Source organism: Scardinius erythrophthalmus, assembly GCF_964197995.2.
Source record: "Scardinius erythrophthalmus genome assembly, chromosome: 5".
Taxonomy (NCBI): domain Eukaryota; kingdom Metazoa; phylum Chordata; class Actinopteri; order Cypriniformes; family Leuciscidae; genus Scardinius; species Scardinius erythrophthalmus.
The window spans coordinates 42,181,981-42,194,710 of NC_138225.1; the positions used below are offsets into that span (position 1 = coordinate 42,181,981).

Here is a 12,730-nt window from a genome sequence, read left to right on the forward strand (position 1 = left end):
AGCGTGCCCATTGGCTGCCCTGCGGCAACTGCAGCAGCCTACCGCTGAGCCCTTGGCGTGACGTCACGACCAATGAGCGCGCTTGGCGCGCTTAATGCGTCACAGCCCGCGAAAAAGGGGTGTGGCTTAGCGTATATAAACAGGGCTCGGAGGCTGCTTCTCTGATTTCTGTCTTTTCAGCGAAGCTCTTCGCATCGCTGCTCTCTGAGGAAGCCGCCGTCGAAACAAGCGACCAGCACGCCGAGGATCTCAGCCTGAGGACGCCGGCCGCCTTCGCCGCCTTCAGCTTTCCCTGCCTGCTTCGCTATCCGGCGATCATATCCTTTACTGCTCTGTGTTGTATGTGTTTGTGTGTTCGCCCCGCGACACACTTTTGCATCTAAAAGAGCGCGAGGCGTTGTTGCAAATGCCTCGCTCATCCTGTGGCTCGTGCAGAGCCCCGCTCAGCGATGGAGACCGCCACGTGGTTTGCGCTCTCTGCCTGGGCTTCGACCACGCAGCCCGCGCCCTCTCCTCGGGCGGCTGCGAACAGTGTGAGGACTTGCCGATGTCGACCCTGCGGGCTCGACTCGCCATGTTTGACGATCCTCCACCTTCCCCGGCTGCCTCTTCAGGGCCGCGTAAGAAGAAACGCCGCTCTCAAAGGCCTCCCGAGCCGGTGGTTATAGCTGAGCGCTCGCCGGAGCCCCTCCCGCGAGCCTCGCTTTCTCCTTCTCCCCCGCCCTTCACCGACGCGCAGCGGCCGGCTACTGCCCGCACTGCCGTCGCCTCAGGGGATGAAGCAGATGACGCCGCTGACAGCTGCTCTCTGCTTGCTTCGGACAGCGAGGAGTGGTCGGGCTCTCACCGCTCCGCCTCCTCGACTCCTGAGTCTGGCAGGTCCCGCTCCAGTGTCGACGCGGAGCTTATCCGCCTCCTCACCAAAGCGGTCGACCGACTGGGATTGGACTGGTCCCCACCCAAGGAGCCCGCGCCTAACCGACTCGACGGGTGTTTTCTGCCTAGCCGCCGCCAAGCGCCAGCCTCTAGGTCAGCACCCTTCCTGCCTGAGCTCCACCAGGAGCTATCGAAGTCGTGGAACGCGCCCTTCTCCGCTAGACTCCGCTCGTCTGTCTCCTCGGCTCTCTCCCAGGTGGACGGGGCCGCCGAGAAAGGCTATACCGGCATCCCTTCCGTTGAGGAAGCGGTGGCAACGCACCTTTGCCCGCCGTCTGCTAGATGGCGCTCAAAGTCTGCCCTGCCGTCTAAAGCCTGCAGGACCACATCAGCTCTCGCCGGCCGCGCATTCGCCGCCTCCGGCCAAGCTGCTTCTGCCCTGCACTCGATGGCTGTTCTTCAGATCCTGCAAGCCGACCTCCTCCGCGAATTGGACGAGAAGGGCTCGGATCATACAGCCTTAACAGATCTGCGGCAGATCTATGGCCGCGCTCACCGTCATCGACAGACACTTATGGTTGACGCTGGCGGATATGAGTGAGTCAGAACGCGCTGTTTTCCTCAACGCCCCGCTCTCGCCCACCGGCCTCTTCGGCCCTGCGGTCAGCGGGATTGTGGACCGCTTCTCTGAAGTGCAGAAGGCGTCGCAGGCTATGAATCTCTTCCTGCCTCGCCGCTCGAGCCCAGCCGCAGGCCGCTCTCAAGCTCAGCCTCCTGCGCGCAGCTCCACACAGCGCTCGTCTCGGCCACCAACCACTTCGCAGCGACGCCAGGGCGGCCGCCCTAGGTCACGCTCGACCAGCCGTCACAGACCGCCGCCCCCCCGGGGTCCGCGTCCCAAGATAACGCTGAAGTCTGAGCCCGCGAAGTCCTCCTAGCACCCGCAGGGAGGAAGAGATGGCTGAGTCCCGCTGCGGCCGGACCGCCATCAAAACGCCCAGCTCTGTCAGTCCCCTCAGTGCAGGCTACTGCAGCAGCTTACACCGCAGCCAACGAGCCAGTAATACCACTCGCTCGCCTGCACACAAACGCCGTTTTTACGGCGGCCCAAATAAATCTCAGAAAGAGTGTAAATTCGGGCTTTCCGGCTCCGGCCGAAGGTGTTGTAAGTGTAGAAAATGTGCCCACTCCCACGTGCTCACTGCTTCACACAAACACGGTCCCCATGGTAACGCGTTCAGAGCGCTCTCTCATAAAGCGGTCACACGCCGCTCGAGTAATAAGTGTAGTAAATGTGCCCACAACTCTGTGCTCACATCTACCTGTAACTCGCTCTGCCACTCGGTTACCCCGGGCAACAGCGGCTCAAGCCGAGGGTGTTATAAGTGTAGAAAATGTGCCCACTCCCATGTGCTCACTGCTTCACACAAACAGGGTCCCCATGGTAACGCGTACAGAGCGCTCTCTCATGAAGCGGTCGCAAGCCGCTCGAGTATTAAATGTAGGAAATGTGCCCACAACCTTGTGCTCACACCTACCCGCTGCTCGCTCTGCCAGCCAGTTACCTTGGGTCACGGACCCTCTAAAGCTCCCAAACACTGGCCGTGTCATAAGTGTAAACCCTGCGCCCGCTCACGAGCACGCGCACTCACTTGTAGACATTATAATCCCCACGCCACTCTCGCGCCTGGGATGTTTGACAGCAAATCACGCTCCATCCGATGGGACCGAGCTACTGAACGCTGTACAGTCGGCCAATACTGTTTACCAGCCCCCGTGTTCGAGCACCAGCGGCGCGTGCGCCGCGCCTTTCTCTCTGATACAGGCTCCCCATCCCGCGCAGCGCGGCGATCTGAGCCCAGAGACCATTCGACCCCTAGCTATGCATGCGGAAGCATGGGAAGCGATTCAGGGCGCGTCAGAATGGGTGCTGAAAACTATAAAACACGGCTATTCGCTTCAATTCGCTCGTCGCCCTCCGCGCTATACAGCACAGACGGAGACGAGAGTGAGTTCAGAAGCTGCGCACTTGCTTCAAGCAGAAATAGCGAAGCTGCTGCACAAAGGGGCTATAGAACAGGTTCATCCTTCTTTGAGCGAGTCGGGCTTTTACAGCCGCTACTTCCTCGTGCCCAAGAAGGACGGAGCGTTCAGACCTATTTTAGATCTGAGACATCTGAACAAAGCCCTCATGAGACAGCCGTTCAAAATGATCACAACCAGAAAAATCCTCGCGCAGATTCGCCCAGGAGACTGGTTTATCTCTCTCGATCTAAAAGACGCATACTTTCAGATCCAGATAACTCCCCGTCACAGGCCATTCTTGAGATTCGCCTTCGAGGGTCGAGTATATCAGTACACAGTCCTGCCGTTCGGCCTGTCTTTGGCACCCCGTACATTTACGAAATGCATGGACACGGCCCTCGCTCCCCTGAGGAAACAGGGAATGCGGATACTGAATTATCTGGACGATTGGCTTATTCTAGCGCAGTCAGAGACGGAACTTGTGTCTCACAGAACAGCGCTTCTCAGCCATCTGGAGGAGCTGGGTCTCTCGGTCAACTGGACCAAGAGCTCGCTATCACCCCGTCAGTCAATTTCCTTTCTTGGAATAGAACTGGACTCGGTGGCTATGACGGCCAGACTGTCGGAGCAGCGCGCGCGCCGCATCCGCCTCCTCGCCGCATCCCTCCAAATAGGCAGCCGGGCTCCGCTGAGGACATTCCAGCGTATCCTGGGGCATATGGCCTCAGCTGCAGCAGTGCTCCAGCTGGGTTTACTGCGCATGCGCCCGCTCCAACGCTGGCTGAAAATGCGCGTGCCCCACCGAGCCTGGGCGGCCGGCGGCTTGCGAGTCAGAGTGAATCAGGGATGCATTTCAGCCCTGCAGCCCTGGCTGGCAGCCGAATGGTATCACACAGGAGTGACTATGGGAGTGATTTCACACCGGAAAGTTGTCTCGACAGACGCTTCCAACCTAGGTTGGGGAGCGCTCTTCGAAGGCAGACCGGTCTATGGCCGCTGGTCAGACCAGGAGAATCTCCTACACATAAACTGTCTAGAGATGCTCGCGGTCGAGAAAGCGCTCAAACACTTCCTCCCATTCCTCCACGGTCACCATGTTCTAGTCCGCACGGACAATACATCGGTAGTGGCCTACGTGAATCACCAGGGCGGTGTCAGATCAAAGATGCTCTGCACCCTGGCGGAACGCCTCCCCGTGTGGGCTCAGCACTCTCTGCGCTCGCTGAGAGCCGCGCATGTGCCTGGCCACCTGAACGAGGGCCCCGACAGACTGTCCAGGGACAACGTTCCCCCTGGGGAGTGGTCTCTACACCCCCAAACAGTCCAGTCACTGTGGCGACGGTTCGGCAAAGCGAAAGTCGACCTTTTTGCGTCAAAAGACAACGCTCACTGCCCAGAGTTCTTCTCGAAGAACGAGGACGCGCTGGCCCAGATCTGGCCCAGCGGCCCGTTGTACGCTTTTCCCCCGGTCTCTCTGCTGCCTCAGGTCATTGAGAGAATCAGGGAAGCGCGCCACTCAGTGCTCCTCATAGCCCCATGCTGGGAGAACCAAGCTTGGTTCCCGGATCTAATACAGCTGGCAGACTCAGCCCCCTGGCCGATACCGGTGAGGAGAGACCTTCTCTCTCAAGCACGCGGATCGATATGGCATCCCCATCCAGAGCGCTGGTCTCTGCATGCGTGGAGCCTCAACGATTACACGCTAATCTGCCAGACGGGGTCATGAACACGATCATACAATCTAGAGCCCCCTCTACGAGGCGGCTCTACATGTCGAAATGGTCAGTGTTTAACACATGGTGCACTGCTAAGGGGCTCGATCCACAGACATGTGGGGTATCGCGAGTACTGTGTTTCCTTCAAGAGCTACTGGACGCGGGCAGGTCCCCCTCCACGCTCAAAGTCTATGTTGCGGCCATTTCAGCGCTCTCGGTTTCTGAGCAGGGCCGCGCATTAGGAAGGAACGAGCTCGTCATCCGCTTCCTTAGGGGAGCCAGGAGGATGAACCCCCCGCGACCCCCCTCGGTTCCTATGTGGGATCTCTCTCTGGTCTTGGAGGCCCTGAGAGCGCATCCCTTCGAACCCTTGGAAACTGTGGATATGAAATACCTCACGCTCAAAACCGTTTTTCTGATAGCTCTGTCGTCAGTCAAACGAGTGGGAGACCTTCACGCGTTATCTGTTAACGCCGCGTGCCTCGAGTTCGGACCTAATGACTCCAAAGTCATTCTCAGACCGAGGCATGGGTACGTTCCAAAAATTTTGGGCACTCCCTTCAGAGCACAGGTCATTTCCCTCTCAGCCCTGCCGACGCACGGCAGCGAGGCCGATAGTAATCTCCTCTGCCCGGTCAGGGCGTTGAGAAACTACATTTCACGGTCCGCCGCTTTCAGGCGCTCGGATCAGCTCTTTGTTTCGTTTGGTGGGCGCACCAAGGGTCTCGCCGCCTCGAAACACAGCCTGTCCAGATGGATAGTGGACGCTATTGCTGCTGCTTATGCGTCTAAAGACCTGCAGTGCCCATTGGGCGTTCGAGCTCATTCCACTAGAGGCATGGTCCAGCGGGATTCCCATTCATGACATTTGTGCAGCGGCAGGCTGGGCCTCCCCCTCCACATTTGTTAGGTTTTACAACCTGGATGTTCCCGCCTTGCAGGCGAAAGTGTTATCAGTCTAAGTCTCGCGTATGCCAGCCCACTATCTGTGCGCGGGCTACGTTGTGTGATTTAGCTCTACTGGTTGAGCTGCACTATGCAGGGAATTGTCAGTTAGGACCGGCCGTGCCGCTCCTAACCCCCTAGTGTGTGCTTATGTACGGCGCTAGCCCTCTTCGGGCTGCCCGGCTCTCCGCTATCACGTTCCCCGGGCTCTCCCTGGGACTCATTCAGTGGATGCTGGGCGCGCACGGCGTTGACAAGGGCGTTCCCGTAGCGTAAGCAACTACGCAATACGAGAGAACCTCTCGTAAGAGAACGTTTCGGTTACTCACGTAACCTCTGTTCTCTCTAGAAGAGGTAACGAGTATTGCGTAGCCCGCCGTGCTCGCGCCACGAGCTCATTTCGCTTCATGCGACAGAAACCAGAGAAGCAGCCTCCGAGCCCTGTTTATATACGCTAAGCCACACCCCTTTTTCGCGGGCTGTGACGCATTAAGCGCGCCAAGCGCGCTCATTGGTCGTGACGTCACGCCAAGGGCTCAGCGGTAGGCTGCTGCAGTTGCCGCAGGGCAGCCAATGGGCACGCTAGTTAGCTTGCCCTAGGTCTGCAGGCTGCCGCACTGCGTTGACAAGATTATAAAAATTTAGGATAATTTTTGGCTTCAGTATCTCGAGAAAGAAAGGCTTTCCCGTAGCGTAAGCAACTACGCAATACTCGTTCCCTCTTCTAGAGAGAACAGAGGTTACGTGAGTAACCGAAACGTTTCTGTGGTAGCACCCCCCCCCCACCCCACCTCCACAATCTACCACAGAAACTGAAAATTCTCGGGCCAGCAGCATGTGTCCAAATTTCAATCTTAACCGTTCTATTTCATCAGAAATGATCTGAAAACAGGGCTTTAAGTGTAAAATACCGAACTTGTCCTTTAAATTTGAGAAATGTAACTGATTTCCATTCAGTTTAGCTTGTTTCCACTGAAACACAATAACAAAAAACATCTTGTGTTTATTAAGAAAGTGACTGACATGGCTATTTTGTGATATTTAAAGAGATTAAGGTCTACATAAGGTGAATCTGCAGCTTCAAAGGGATAGTTCAGCCCAAAATGAAAATTCTGTCATCATTTATTCACCCTCAAGTTCTTCCAAACCTGTATGAATTTCTTTCTTCTGCTGCACAAAAGAAGATAGAGTGAAAAATGTTGGCATCCAGACAGTTGATGGTAGCCATTGACTTCCATGGTATTTATTTTCTACTATGGAAATCAATGAGAAACTCATACAGGTTTGGAACAACTTGAGGGTGAGTAAATGATGATAGAATTTTCATTTCGGGCTGAACCATCCCTTTAAAGAAATTTTCATTGAAAAAACCTAAGCTCTTTTATTCTACAAGATAAACTTGTTACTTGAATGCTATGTAGTTTCACAGAAAATGAACTGAGATATAGTTAATGGCTATAGCTCTGAGGTTTGTTCCTCTTCATGAAGAGTTTAGCTCCAACACTTGCCTGGAAGTTTTCATTGATCCTAATGACCTTGATTAGCTGCCTCAGGTGTGTTTAATAAGGGCTGGAGATAAAATCGGACACCATAGTGCTTTCTTTTAATATTGAAGCATGAATAGATTTTAGAAAAATAAATTAAATAACAGAATTTAACGATATTTTAATCGTAGTTAGAATATTTTGTGTTCAGCAACTTTTTTTAAAAAGTGAATCATATTGTGTTTAGTAGATTAACATTCTTGAATGTGGCAACTGAATTGACTTGTACTTGATTAACATCATGCTTTCTTTTTCAGATTTCAGAGAACCCAAAGGAAAAGAGTCAGTAGTCTGAAGAAAGATTCTTAAAAACCTGAACTGTTGGACCACCATTGACTTCTGAAGCCAATTTTATTTTTAAAGGTTGAAATGCTTTTGTCCTATTTCTCCCCCTTTCTTTTTTAAAGAATGATCTTTTAATATATTTTTGTCATTGATTGATTGAATAAAATAAATTGACTCAACTGCTGGAATTGTGTCATTTATATTTTAAAAGGTTTTTGCCAAATTTTTTAATGGTCAGGAATTTGTTGACACATCATTGAAGTGTAGTTGAAATATTAATGTTGTTTCAACATTAACTTGGTACATCAGATGGCAACATTGTTTAACATTAATTTTCAGTTGTATTTTCAGTGTTTCAACTAAATGTATTTAGAATCAACATCACATTGCAATACTGATCAAACCATATTACCAAAGATTATTTCTGTTAATTTCAGTGTTAATTCAACAGCAGTGATATAGATTCAACATCATAGTGTAACGTTGATTCAACAATATTGCCATCGATTTATTTTAGTTAATTTCAGTGTTAATTCAACAGCAATGATGTAGATTCATCATCATAGTGTAACGTTGATTCAACAATATTACCATCGATTTATTTCTGTTAATTTCTGTGTTGATTCAACAGCAGTGATGTAGATTCAACATCATGGTGTAACATTGATTCAACAATATTACCATTGATTATTTTTGTTAATTTCAGAGTTGATTCAACAGCAGTGATCTATCTATCTATCTATCTATCTATCTATCTATCTATCTATCTATCTATCTATCTGGTGTCCCCAGTTTTAATGCATTATTTTTGTAGGAGAAAAAAATCTAGAAACTGGCGGATTTCTTTCTATTCTTTCTGTCTAACTTAAGCCAACTGCTTTAATTTATTTCTTGTATTCAATCAAATGAAGTATGAAAATTAAGACAATAAAGCATGTGATTCCAACATGGGTTGCCAATAGAGGCTGCGCAGTTTTTGTGATATATGACGCTCTTGAACACATTTTACATATACCGCTCTCTGGTGGACGGACGCGTGTAGCCTTCAGTCGGCTTTTTAGTCACTGGTCAAAGGTGGTGCAGGAAATCGGAAAACGCTGTTTGCCTTGTGCAAAATGAAGTTTACAATACGTCCAGCCAAACCTGAAGACTGCAAAGATATAGAACGCATGATTATGGTGAGCAAACACCATGCACAGTTTGTTACGTGTGTGTTTAAAAGACAGTGCTCCCTAGCTTCATGGGTCGTGAATCAGTAGACCTATATCACGAATTGTGTAGGCCTACACGAATTCGGGCACTGGTAAGGACAGTAGTAACAGAGAATGACTGGCTCTGGTGGTAAGAACCCTGGCTTACTGGTGATTCTATTTTCGGTGACAACGTCCTCATTGTACATTACAACTGGTATTTATGAACAACAGCAATATCTTCCTGGATTTATTTAAAATTTTATTTGAAGTACATTATGATAAATAGCCTACTTGGCTTGTTATTGCACAGCATGCATGTATTTTGTGTCCAAGTGCATAATTTCCTTTTAAAATAATTTGATAAATTCATGGCATGTATCAATACCTATAAAACCTATTTCGTTTTAATTCATTTTTAGTCAAATAATACATACTAAATTTTGGTATCTTAAATCTTAAAATGGCTGAAAACTAAATTATGAATAGTATACAATATATGAATAATGTATACAATACAATATACTGAATGCATTTACTAATGATTTTTACAAAGGAAATGAATCAACACAACTTACTTAAACTGGACAATGACTTTCTTGACTTTCCTGTACAGCCAAAACAATTTTTGTTGCATTAATTTCCTGTTCTTACTGTAAAGCTGCAACCCGTAAACAACCAGTATTGTAAAAAGTGTAAAAAATAAAATAAAAAATAAAGGTGACTTGACTGGTATACTTGTATGATTAAAGGTCTTTTAAAAGTAAAATCAGATACTAAAGATTCTAAATATAAGGCCACTTGAATGCAATCATTATAAATTAATATGAATGAAATACACAACCACAAAATAATGTGTTAGGCACTGTAGACACTCTAAGGGTTTATACTAAGGCTAAAATGTCACTTATAAATAAAATTATGTTAACTATTGAAGCTTGTTGAAACACATTTTCCCTGACTCAAAAATAAGCCTTACATCAATTTAAAAAAATATTAAAAAATAAAATAATTTTTTTAAGCTTTATTTGTCATTGACCCACATATATGTGCAACTTTCAGCTGTAAATAAATTATAAATGTTACCTAGATTATGTTCATTATGTTCATTAGTGATGTATGTTTATGCTAAAATATAATTAAATAATGTGTTGCAGTGATTGTGTAGTGATTATGCTCACATGAATTATGATTTGCACTCCAGAACTTCAGTTAAGTCGATGCTTTCTGGTTTTCACGGTGCATCGTGGGGTAGCGAATGTTTCAGTGCACTGGTAGGATTTTGCGATTGAGACAGCCAACAGACCGACATGGCCGAGTCCGACATACATGATAAGTGCCCTGAATACTGAATGAGGGAGCTGATTGATACGCACCCAATGATTGTTAAATGCAGAATGAGTTGCGATTATCTGTATATGTTTTATTGTAGGAATTGGCTGTTTATGAAAAGATGCCCGACCAAGTGAAGATATCCCATAAAGGTTATTTTCAAAAAGCTGACCCATTATTTTATTGTTATTACAGCCAAAATGAAGCCACATGTTACTTACTAATTAAAGTCTGGTTCTACTGGTTTTCTTTGTTTTCTGTTAGAGTTGGAGAGGGATGGATTTGGCCCCAATCCTTTTTACCAGTGTCTTGTAGCTGAGGTACCTGAGGAGCACATGTCTAAAGATGGTAATAATGACTCCTAAAAGACCAAAAATGACATAATGTTCAGAGAAAACAGGGTAGGAATATATGGAAAACAATTACTTAAAATATTTGGTTTACCTGATATAACCTATTACATTAAATGTAGTTTATATGTTTATGTTATTTTATCAATAGATATTTCAGTTGTATTAAATTTAGACAGAAAGATCTCTCATCACATTTACATTTATTAATTTAGCAGCGACTTACAGTTGAGGACAAGTACAACAAGCAATTAATCATAAGAAGGTGATAAACACGAGAAGTTTCAGTCATCGTTCAAAATAGTACAAGCTATTGCAGGGAGGGATTAAAGAATAATGAGAGCATAGACAACGGAATAGTAAAAGCATATATATATATATATATATATATATATATATATATATATATATATATATATATATATATATATATTTAATCAGGATGCATTACACTGTAATAATAATCTTAGTTACTATGACAAAGCTCAAAAGTCGCAACCCCCATCCCCCCCACAGAGTGAGTAGAGTACAATGACATTTTAGGACTTTATTTTTATTTTTATATAGTCTTCACAAGTATTCTTACTGTAGCCGGCTTTCCACAGGACACACGAAGGTTGGCTATGCACTCTTCTTCTATACGTACAGCACCTGGAAAGGAAGGACTGTGTATATGGAGGATCTGTATGTGATGCCAGAGTACAGAGGTGTGTATATATTCTCAGTAACCCAGAGTTTGATCCAAAATGCAGAACTGTGTGTTGACACTCATCTCTGGTTATGCTACAGGTAAAAGCATTGGAAAGGCTTTAATGGCAACTGTTGCCAAAGTGAGTTTTTAAAAATATTTTTTATATTTAATTCTATATAATCTGGATAACTTTTTGCATCATTGTATTACATTTTATCATACATATTTTAAACTAACTTTGTTGTCTCAGTGATTGAGCACTGTGTTTTTAATGTAAAAGAGTAAATGCAGTTTTGTTTTTTACTGTATAGGTGGCCAAAGAGCAGTATTGTGTACGTTTACAGTTCTCTGTACTGGATTGGAACAAGCCCTCTTTAGACTTTTATTTAGCTAAAGGTGCAGAGGACCTCACAGCTAAGGAGGGCTGGCATTTTCTCCGCTTTCATGGAATAACTCTGGATAATCTAGCACAGGAAGCACCTTAAAAACATTAAGACATCTGACAAGTTTAGTTTATGTCACGAATACTTAGTGTATATTTTTGGTTTGTGTCTTTTAATGCAATATATTCAGTGTTAAAATAAAAGATTTGAAAAAAAGAAGAAAAACTAAATAAAAATGTCTGAAAATATTTTTTGTGCCACTGTCCAATGCAAACTCATTTTGACATCTTTAAAAAATTAACATGGGAGCCGAAATAAAAACGGTCACGCCACGCAGCTGAGACGCTTACGCCGGTTTCACGCCGGTTTCACACCGCAAGCGTCAGCGGCGCGTGAGCAGCACGTATTTTTTTCGGCGTCCATGTTATTCAATGAGTGCATTCACATCGCACGCAGAAGCGGCAGCGCAGAGCAGGAACAGCAGTGCAGCGATAGTTTCGGCGCCCAGTCTATTTTTAACGCGCCGCTTACGCTGAATTAAAGTGACACGCATTGATCAAGGCCAAAATACACCGCAGTTTTACCCCAAAAGCGCATCTGATATCTATTGTGTTTTAAACAGTCACTCAAATGACCAACAGCAATTTAAAAAGAAAACAAATGTCCAAAAACAAACTTGTTGCCCGAACAATAAAAACAAAGACGAATCAAAAGTTACATAAATGAAATGATTAATAAAATAAGCTTCTTGACAAGTCTTTTCTCTTAAATGTATTTGCCAACTTATCCATTATAGAGTACTCTCTCTGTCTGTACACAAGCCGCGGTTCAGCCGCGCGTGACAAACGCTGCCAGATTGCACACTGACGCCGGTTTCACACCGCAAGCGTTAGCGGCGCGTGCGCAGCACGTATTTTTTTCGGCGTCCATGTTATTCAATGAGTGCATTCACATCGCACGCAGAAGCGGCGCGGCAGCGCGTAGCAGGAGCAGAGCAGGAACAGCAGTGCAGCGATAGTTTCGGCGCCCAGTCTATTTTTAACGCGCCGCTTACGCTGAATTAAAGTGACACGCATTGATCAAGGCCAAAATACACCGCAGTTTTACCCCAAAAGCGCATTGATGATATCTATTGTGTTTTAAACAGTCACTCAAATGACCAACAGCAATTTAAAAAGAAAACAAATGTCCAAAAACAAACTTGTTGCCCGAACAATAAAAACAAAGACGAATCAAAAGTTACATAAATGAAATGATTAATAAAATAAGCTTCTTGACAAGTCTTTTCTCTTAAATGTATTTGAAAACGAAATAAAGCAATGCCAACTTATCCATTATAGAGTACTCTGTCTGTACACAAGCCGCGGTTCAGCCGCGCGTGACAAACGCTGCCA

General features: G+C 46.4%; 1 protein-coding gene across 2 annotated transcripts; it reads left to right on the forward strand.

Annotated features, from left to right (window-relative positions):
• The first annotated feature begins 8,413 nt into the window (after positions 1 to 8,413).
• On the forward strand, positions 8,414 to 12,527 carry sat2b (spermidine/spermine N1-acetyltransferase family member 2b). Of its 2 annotated transcripts, none has more exons than XM_081366910.1 (6): positions 8,414 to 8,568; positions 10,013 to 10,064; positions 10,177 to 10,260; positions 10,868 to 10,969; positions 11,052 to 11,092; positions 11,265 to 12,527. In XM_081366910.1, exons 1-6 carry the CDS (start codon positions 8,506 to 8,508, stop codon positions 11,436 to 11,438), a joined length of 516 nt encoding a protein of 171 aa, XP_081223036.1. In that variant the 5' UTR covers positions 8,414 to 8,505; the 3' UTR covers positions 11,439 to 12,527. The 2 variants fall into 2 exon arrangements, with proteins under 2 accessions (XP_081223036.1, XP_081223037.1); XM_081366911.1 differs by having other exon boundaries at positions 8,453 to 8,568; positions 9,785 to 10,064; positions 11,265 to 11,544.
• The last annotated feature ends 203 nt before the right edge of the window (positions 12,528 to 12,730 follow it).

Bases quoted from the DNA above. Each gene is read 5' to 3' on its own strand.
- sat2b (XM_081366910.1), top strand. From the start codon at position 8,506: ATGAAGTTTACAATACGTCCAGCCAAACCTGAAGACTGCAAAGATATA. The intron at 10,065-10,176 runs GTTATTTTCAAA...GTTTTCTGTTAG, and splicing joins AGTGAAGATATCCCATAAAG to AGTTGGAGAGGGATGGATTT. The intron at 11,093-11,264 runs GTGAGTTTTTAA...TTTACTGTATAG, and splicing joins TAATGGCAACTGTTGCCAAA to GTGGCCAAAGAGCAGTATTG.